This window comes from Penaeus chinensis, chromosome 39 (assembly GCF_019202785.1).
Source record: "Penaeus chinensis breed Huanghai No. 1 chromosome 39, ASM1920278v2, whole genome shotgun sequence".
NCBI classification, from domain to species: domain Eukaryota; kingdom Metazoa; phylum Arthropoda; class Malacostraca; order Decapoda; family Penaeidae; genus Penaeus; species Penaeus chinensis.
The window spans coordinates 21,578,343-21,588,342 of record NC_061857.1 but is presented as its reverse complement, the minus strand read 5'-3'; the positions used below and the strand labels follow the sequence as shown (position 1 = coordinate 21,588,342).

General features: G+C 42.6%; 1 protein-coding gene across 1 annotated transcript in view; it reads right to left on the bottom strand.

Moving 5' to 3' along the window:
* Positions 1 to 9,554, bottom strand: part of LOC125046641 (laminin subunit gamma-1-like) — a gene marked incomplete at its 5' end in the record, with an annotated part of 31,021 nt that extends 21,467 nt beyond the window's left edge. The window contains 1 exon segment of the mRNA XM_047644478.1: positions 9,376 to 9,554. Within this exon segment, the coding sequence (XP_047500434.1) occupies positions 9,376 to 9,554 (179 nt within the window).
* Between the last annotated feature and the right edge of the window lie 446 nt (positions 9,555 to 10,000).

Here is a 10,000-nt window from a genome sequence, read left to right as displayed (position 1 = left end):
ATTAGCCGGACTGAATTTTCATTAATTTCTGTATTTGCGTGTTCATTTCCGCTTCGACACTTCACGATGATATAACAGCAATTTCTTCTTAATTTCTTCACTATTTGGCGACTAATGTCATTCTTTTAGTGGTTTCATCATAACGTTTACTTTCTGGTCCCCTGCATTTAACTCGTCTTTTCCTTTAGTTTTCGGCCATGCGTGATTTTATATGTATCACCATAGGCCTATCTCTCGCCCGGGACTAACCATCCACCTTACCTTTGTCTTTCATCATTAATATTCATATAAGCGACCTAAACAATTGGTCAGTGGTCAGGATCAGGCGCCTAAACACACACACACACACACACACACACACACACACACACACACACACACACACACACACACACACACACACACACACACACACACACACACACACACACACACACACACACACAACACTCTATTACATAGGTATAGTGAGTGTGTATATAACACTTTAATTAGCGCCTCAGCGACTCAAAATAACTATCACCAAAATCCGTTAATATGATTCCATTCATCAACATCACTGCGACACGATCGCCTTCTCACACACTTGACGCTAGAACACAGAAGGTCGCGCGCCCAGCTCTGCCGATCGCCATTAAAGCCTTGTCTCACTTTTATCTTAACTCGGCCTTTTACATCAATTTACTGCCTCGCCCTCCCTCCGTCTCTCTTTTCTCTTATCTCGCTCTCTTCTCTTTCTTTGTCTTTCACTCTCTCTCTCTCTCTCTCTCTCTCTCTCTCTCTCTCTCTCTCTCTCTCTCTCTCTCTCTCTCTCTCTCTCTCTCTCTCTCTCTCTCTCTCTCTCTCTCTCTCTCTCTCTCCCCCTCTCTCTCTCTCTCTCCCCACCTCCCTTACCTCGTTCAGTTATTCCTATATCTATTTAAATCGCCATTTCCTTCCTATTCTGTTTCTATTCATTATATTATTCCATCTCCTTCTCCCTCATTCACCCTTATAACCTTTTATTCTACTTTTCTCCTCTTCTCGTTCTTCTTCTCTGTGCTTTTCCTCCTTATTTATCCATCTCCTTCCCCTTCCTCACTTCCCCGCTTATGCAACCCTCCCTCGTTTCCCCAATTATCCAACCTTACCTTCCTCCTATCCTTATCACACTCTCCCCCCTCCCTTCCCCCTCCCCCCCACACCCCTTCCATGATGAGTGTGGAGCCGATGGGCGTGTATGGGCGGGGTACTGGTACACAACCCACGCTGTGTCCTCCTCGCCCACGCCTCCATACCTGAGTCTGCGGTGAAGGCGTGCGGTGCATGGTGTACAGTGTATGGAGTGTGGTGTGTATAGTGTATGGTGTGGGTGTGTGGATGTGTGTGTGGTGTGTGTGGTGTGTGTGTGGTGTGTGTGGTGTGTGTGGTGTGTGTGGTGTGTGTGTGGTGTGTGGGTGTAATGTGTGTGTAGTGTGTGTGGGGTGTATAATGTATAGTTTGAATGGGTATATAGTGTATAGTGTGGGTGTATGGTGTGTAGTCTTGATGGGTGTATGGTGTATAATATGTGGGGTGTATAGTGTGTGAGCGGTGAATGGTGTATGGTGTGTTTTGGCCGTATGGTGCATAGTGTGGATGCTTGCTAATATCTGTGTATTTGTGGGAGTGGGTCAGGGTGTGGATCATTCCGCGTGTGGGGGAGAAGTGTGGGTAAGTGGGCGGGGAGATATAGGTATATGTGGAGACAGGTGTGTGGGAGGGTGAGTGTGGGCGTGAGTGTGGTGGAAGATTGTGGGAGTGAGAGTGGGTGGCTAGGTTAGTTTTCTGCGAGTGTGGGAGGTGAATGTGGGGAGTGAGTGTGTGTGTGGGGGGGGGGGGGGCTAGGTAAGAGTAGGAGTGGGGCTAAGTCCATGAGGGAAATAGCAAGCACACATGTGCGTGCGCGTGAATGCAGTGTCTGCGTGTGTGTGTGTGTGTGTGCGCGTGCGTGGGTAGATGTACTGTCCGTAAGCGCACCCAAAGCTTCCGTAACCCTGCCCACCATAGGGGCGTTGGCAAGGAAAGCCCACGGGGTCTGTGGCGCTAAAACAAAAACAGAAGACAAAAAAATGGGAGAGGACTAGGCTCCGAGACCCGCCATATCTCGGGGCTGTCTGGCGAACGGACACACGGACACACACACAGACACACAAGAGGAGAAGGAGGAGGAAAATGAGGAGGAGAAAGACGTGGAGGAAGAGGAGGACGAGGAAAATGAAGAGGAAGTGGAGAAGGAAGAAGAAGAGGAGGAGAGAAGGAGGAGGATAAGGAGGAGGAGGAGGAGGAGGAGGAGGAGGAGGAGGAGGAGGAGGAGGAGGAGAGGGAGGAGGAGAAAGGGAGGAGGAAGAGGAGGAGGAGGAGAAAGGAGGAGGAGGAGAAAGGGGGAGGAGGAGAAAGGGGGAGGAGGAGAAGGGGGGGGGGGGGGGGGGGAGGAGAAAGGGGGGGGAGGAGGAGGAGGAGGAGAAAGGGGGGGAGGAGGAGGAGGAGGAGGAGAAAGGGGGAAGAGAAGGAGGAGGAGGAGGAGAAAGGGGGGAGGAGGAGGAGGAGGAGGAGGAGGAGGAGGAGGAGGAGGAAGAAGAGGAGGAGGAAATGAGACGCCGATCAAGAGATGGCGAAGGAGGAGGGAACTATCTAAGGAGGAGGTACAAGAGGATGAAGAGGAGGAGGAGGACCAGAGTACCGGACGTGGACAAGACGAGATAAAGAATATGGAAAAGAGGCGAAACTGAGTATGGATTATAAGGCCGAAAAGAGGAAAGAAAGAAAGAAAGAAAAGAAAGAAAGAAAGAAAGACGATGTTCACTCCCTTCTCTCTTCCCTAAATTGAAAATACAAAATCGAAGACAACAACAATAACAAGCAAAATAACAGATACGATAATATCAATAGCAATAACAGCAGCGGCAACACCAGCAACAGCAATAACAATGACAATAATAAAAACAATACTACTACTACTAATAATAACAACAGTAACTTCTGCAACATAGAGTTTTCCTTCACACGAAAGCGATTCACAGACAACAAAAAAAGAAAAGAAAAAAAAAATATATGTATATATATATATATATATATTAGACAAAAAATGCATAAATCTTTAAAAATAAAATTTCTATCCGAACATGACGGCGTGCAACTCAAGGAGGCTGTCGAGATCTGGCCTGCAACATGCACTCTCTCAATCTTCAATTTCGACCGTGATAAAGGGCTCGTGATACTGTTTCTGAGATGATGCAAACGTGTCTGTCTATGTCTGGTTTTCGCTTAATTTGAGAGACAGAGAGAGAGAGAGAGAGAGAGAGAGAGAGAGAGAGAGAGAGAGAGAGAGAGAGAGAGAGAGAGAGAGAGAGAGAAGAGAGAGAGAGAGAGAGAGAGAGAGAGAGAGAGAGAAAGGGAGAGGGAGAGGGAGAGGGAGAGGGAGAGGGAGAGGGAGAGGGAGAGGGAGAGGGAGAGGGAGAGGGAGAGGGAGAGGGAGAGGGAGAGAGAGAGAGAAAGAGAAAGAGGAAAGGAGGGAGAGCGAGAGAGGAAGGGAGGGAGAGAGAGGGGAGGGAGTGAGGGAGGGAAGGAGAGAGAATCGAAGGGAAGAGAAAGAGAGAAGAGAGAAAGAAAAGGAAAGAAAAGAAAGATCGAGAGAGAAAGACAGACAACCCCCCACCCCCCACCCCCCTTTTGAGATTCCAGGTCACGGCGAGAATCCGACGTAGATTCCAGAGATCGCAAAGACACAGTCCAGCGTTCCAGCGACAACGCCCGCAACTCGCTCGCCAATCTCCTCCTTAACGACTAGTTGGCTAATCAGCCTATTTCGGGCATTTCTTATAATTGTCCTTCCCTAATAGATTGGGTAAAAAGCAAAATGATTATCAATTACAAACTATTTTGGAAATAGTCTTCAGTATTTGTACGGTTCGAGGATCTCTTTCCTTTCACAGTACGAAATATTTTCCGTTAATTGGAATTTGAAGTCAAAAGTACTCTCGATTAGGGATGTCCTAATCTATATCCATTTCTCTTTGTTAGAGTTTCGTTACAGTTACTTTGCATCAGTTATCAAAATCAAACCATACCCAACCCAGAGTTTTTATTCTTTAGTAATTCTACTTAAAAGAATATTGAAGATGTTTGGAAACAATCTGTCAAAAGTCCTACATACAATATCCTTTCTCCTCCTCCCCCTCCTTTTTCTTGCTCTCTAACATTCCTTATTTTGTCATTTTATGGTCGCTGTTTACGTTTTGTTTGCGCCTCCACTCTACGCTATGCAAATCGGTTTGAATATGTCTTTCTTAAACGCATCTATAATGTAAATTTCTTAAAAGCATCTACAATGAATATGTATTTCTTAAAACCATCTACATTCCTGTTAGTATCCAATCCGATGCTTTACCTTAACCCATTAAAAGATAAATGAATATCCAATAAATAACTTCTACTCCTAGAAAAAAAAAAGTTCTCCATAATAACAGCACTTTCAGAACCATACTCCAATTTGAACTAGAAATACGCCCGTAACGCCACTCGAGAACTGCGTGCAGGGTGATCTGGCCTCTCCTTCCCGCGTGCAAAGCGCCCTCACTTTCTAAACGAGGGGGGAGGGGGGTGGGGGGCATGGAGGGTCATCCGTGACTGATTGTGCGATGGTGAAAGAGAAAGAGACGAAGGGGGAGAGAGAGAGAAAAAAAAAAATCCGTTTGTTTCTTCTTTGGGCGATTAATTCTGAATGGCTTCGCCGCTCTCGCAAGTCGCATTTCGAGAGCTGGGTGATAAAAGCAGAATCGTCGTGATCACTTTTATCATTATGGACTCTCCGGGCTCGTCACCTACTTGCTCATCTTGGCATGACGACTATCTTCCCCCCACCCCCCATCCCCCCCACTCTTGCCTATGATTTTCACTCTCCCCGAATAACTCCTTCTTGACCCCATCCCTCCTTCCTCCTCCTCCTTCTCTTTCTCCTCCCTTTCCCTTTCCCTCAGTCCTCTTTCTTCCCTTCCCCCTCTCCTTCTTACTCCTTCTTCCTTTCACCACTCCTCCTCCTCCTCCTTCTCTTTCTCCTCCCTTTCCCTTTCTCTCACTCCTCTTTCTTCCCTTCCCCTCTCTCCTTCTTTCTCCTTCTTCCTTTCACCACTCCTCCTCCTCCTCTCTTTCTCCTCTCTTCCTTCTCTCTCTCACCCCCTCTTCTTCCTCCTCCTTCTTCTTCTTCTTCTTCTTCTTCTCCTCCTCCTCCTCCTCCTCCTCCTCCTCCTCCTCCTCCTCCTCCTCCTCCTCCTCCTCCTCCTCCTCCTCCTCCTCCTCCTCCTCCTCCTCCTCCCCCCCCCCAGTTCAGCCTCTCCCATCTCAAAACGTGACCAACAGCAGCCTCCAATACCCGTTTTCTTTACCCCAATACGTTTTCTATTACTACTTTCTTCGTTTTTTTTCTCTCTCTCTCGCTCTCGCTCTCTCTTCTCTCATACCCTCGGTGCCCCCCCCCCCCCCCCCCCGCCTTCCCAACCTACACTCTCCCCCTATCCATTTCCTCCTTCCCTATAATTATCATCCCTATTCCATCCACCCACGAGGCTTTTTCGAACATCCCTCCATCCTTCTCGACCGAAATCCCGTCATCCCAGCGACCCAGCAACCGGAATTTTGCTCTTAAAAGACACAGGTGCGGCGTCCGTGTCATCTCTCTCTCCCTCTCTCTGTCACACGCGCGCTGTAATTTCTCTTAGGGTTCATTCTGCCTCTTACTCGCGTTCAATCTGTTCATCAGAGGGAATGACTAAGAGGTTCTCCGTTCAACTGATCATCGCTATTGAGGTCGATGTTCACTCCAGGGAACATAAGTGTTATTGCTAGTTATGAGTTGTTAGTGGGGTATTTTGGCAACGGGCAGAGAGAAGAACAGATTGCAAACACTGAAATAACAACAAAATAACTGGTCGAAAAAAACCGGTATATACTAAATAATAAAAAAAAAAATCAATAATAATGATACCAGTATCAATTGCACTAATATCAAATATCAAGAAAACAATGAAAATACGAAGAACAATTTCAAAAACTATACTAGGAACAGTAATAACAATTACAGGAACAATAACAAAAGTATCAAACATAATAACAACAGTAACAAGAATACAAACAACAAATACGATAACAGTGATAAGAATAACAACGACAACAGCAAAAACATGATAACGACAGAAAAGCAAAAATAGCAACAGAAGCAAGATTGATAACGACAGAAGCCAGGATAATAACAATAATAACAGCGATAATAAACCTAGGCCCGCCCCCTCAGCCAGAGCCTTCTTACACTCAAGGGCCAAAGAAGGACAGACAGACAGACAGACACGCCCACATTTCCTCCTTGGCCAAGTGATCTGATGTTCCTCCGCGTAACTCCATCTGCATATTATTTGTCCCGACTTTCACTACTCTTTCTTCTCGCTTTGAATTCTACTTACAGGAAGACACATGCTGCTTGCGAGATCGTTTTTTACTATGTTGTGTTGTCTGTGTAAAAAAAAAAGTTCGTGCATGCGTTTGTAGGTACGTTGTCTCCAATGCATGTCCCTGTTTGTATGCGCATGTTTCCCTTAATCCATGTGTTACCCTATATATCTGTATTTCCCTGCCCCTAAACAAGCCTGACCCCCACAGCTGACCCCTGACAGATGGTCAAGCTCCCTCCCCCTCCCCATCACTCCCCTCCCCTCCACCTCTCGTCCACCCCGCCCCTCCCCCCTCTCTCCTGGTGGAGAACCCAGCCTTATAAGGACATGCAGGGTTACGGGTGTGGGTCCTGAACATCTTCACACAAGTTGGGGGATTTAACACTGGCTAAAGAGAGTTTTATCGATCTTATCGTTCTCTTTCTGTGTCTCGTTATTTGTATTTATTTATCTATTTATCTATTTATCTATTTATCTATTTTCTTTGTTCGAGGTTATGTGCCTGTTGTGTGATTGTTTTGAATTCGGAGGGAAATTTGCGATTGGGATTTTTTGTTTATGTTTTTTTGACTGTTTCTCCCAACTGCCCCTCTGTGAAAATGATTTTGATGTTAGTGAATCAAAATTTAAATACATGTTTGAAACACGTACGCACCCACACTCACACGAATAATACATACACTGATACACACATGGATACATATATAACAAATTTTATTATGAATATATATATTTGACAGACTGCCATTTGTTCTGTGTTCTTCTTATAAATTTAATATCAAATCACTGCTTCCATCTTCAGATCTCAAACTCAATCTTCAATAATTACTTTTTCCGCACTAATATTCACTGTTTTATCACCGATATGTATTTAGAGTCATAATTTTACACATATAGTTTAATTTCATCCGCAAACATGTCACTCACAAATTTCTTTTATTTTCTATAGATCTTACACAACTTTCCGAGTTTATTTTATCGCCCATAAGACCGAAAATTCACTTTCTCGCAGACTCGTCTCAAAACACAGCAGGAAATGCTTCACAGAAATTAATGATATCAGTTTTCCATTTTCTTTTAAAATAATATATCTCGCCTAAATACACTCCAATTAGTCTAAAACACTCGTACCGACTTATGTACTTCTTCGCTTTTAAACTGATTTTCCAAAAAAATATAAATAAATATGACTCAAAAAGTCAGTAAGGAGGAGGGTCGAGGCAAGAGGAGCGAGAGAGAGAGAGAGAGAGAAAAAAAAAATTCCCCGAGTCCAGACACAGCAACTCTCTCCTCCACCTGCCCGACGCACACTGAGCTTCTGCCCACCCGCTCACCCATACTTATAATATACCTTTACCTGCCCGCTGGCGACACACCTTCCACTAACACACCTACTCGGGGTCTGGTATTCAAATAATGATTTCGAGGATTTATACACTTATGTAAGTTTATGTATAGGTTTAATAGCAAGTACAAACACATCTAAACAAATAAGTATCGACAAACACAAGGACTAAGGAGCAAAGACAGATGCTTAAGCTCAAAGACAAACGTATTTGTATATAATTATGGGTGTCCACGAGTCTCTCTCTGTCTTTGTCTCTATCTCGCATTCATCCTGTCTTTCTCTCTGTCTCTTCTACAGTGTAGTGTGTCTGCCATTATCTCTGTCTCTTTGTCTCTCAGTCTGTCACATTCTTCAGTCTCGTAAAAATCTGTTAGTTTCTTAAAGCTCAAAGTAACTAAGTTGAATCAGTAATACTACTCGCAATCATTGAATTAAAACAGTTTTAAGAAAAGTATCGTAAACCATGTATCACTATCTATATACTAATTGTTACTATAGCTTAATAAAACACAATTAAAATAAATATGTAAAAAAGTTTCTTTTGTTAAAATAAACTTCTTCAGAGCATGTGGAAAATTTAGTGAAACATTAAAAGATGTTTAGGAATCTCAGTTCATTATATTCACATCGAAAAAACAAATAAATATGAGCAAAAATAGTAATGAAAATAAATAAATAATGATACAATGCCACAATAAAGGCAAATTGCACAGAGTACCAATTTTAGGACACGTACTGCCGAAGCATCTGAATGAGGAGGTAAACATAAAAGTCTACGGGATATGCCCTCCCTTTGCCAAATAAAACTCTGACACTAACTCCGTTTTAGTTATAAAAATAAGTCTTGAAAAAAAAAAAAACAATGTGACAGAGGAAGTAACTTTGATATTGATAGTGATGGCATTGACAGCACAAAAAATAATAAGAATAACTGTAGACTGACGTAATGATATTCTGTCGTGAACTTCCATCAAATTTCATCTTACCAGAGAGGAAGGAAAGAAATAACGACTAAATAATCTAGTCAGATAAAAACTTAATATACGTATTTTTATACAACTTCAAAATTAATAGATATTACCGCTTTATCATCTTATCTATGGCTTTATACTTTGGGACTTCAATGCATCATTCACAATTTTGTAACTATCACTCGTTAATGGTTTTCCTTTATATAAAACTAAATCGATTTATGTCAGACATGATAGGTAAAACTTAAACTTTTTAACATGGTAATAATACAAAACTAATCAGATAAGAGGAGAAGGAGCAAGAGAAAGACGAAGAAGAGGACGTCGGTTCAATCCTTTGAATTTCCCTCAAAGATAATGCAAATGACAACGATAATTAACAAAGTGGCGCTAAACTAATGACTTTCATAATTGAAAAAAAAAAAAAATACACGACTACCAAAGGCACAACCCAATATGCAATTCCCAGACCCGAGTAACTAACATATATAGAACCCCCACTAAAAACTAACCTAAAAAAAGAAAAACTAAAAAGGAAAAAACAATACCCCCACACAGACAATACACAAAACCCAAAACAAATAAATAAACCTACCCTTGCACTCGTGGGCATCAGTGGACGTGGCTCGTGCCCAGGGAGCGTCGTTATAAAAAGGCAAGCACTCGTTACAGTCGTTGCCCGCCGTGTTGTGTTCGCAGCGACACACCAGCTCCACTTCGCCTCCGAGGCCAGTCGAGGACACGCACTCCGAGGCGTGGCCGTTGCACTTGCATCTGCAATTCAGGAGGAGGTTGGGCTGGACGAGGGGTTGCATTGTAGGTCTTTGGTTTTTTAAAGTTTATATATTAGGATTTTTTTTCTTGTGTTTAAATCTGCCTTGTTTATCCATGGTGATTTCTGTACTTCCATTTTTTTTTTATTCCTATGTAATATATGTATATATATGTATGTATATGTATATGTATATGTATGTATATGTAAATGTATGTGTTGTGTATGTAGGGATGTATGCATTGTGTGAAAATGCATAAAACACACACAAAAATTTTATTTATGTATGTATATATATGTATGTATGTATATTTTATGTATGTATATATATATATATGTATATATATGTATATGTTTTTTTAGTATAGTATATGTAAAGGGATATGTATATATGTATATATATACATTTTACCTATATACATAGATACATATACACACATACACAGAC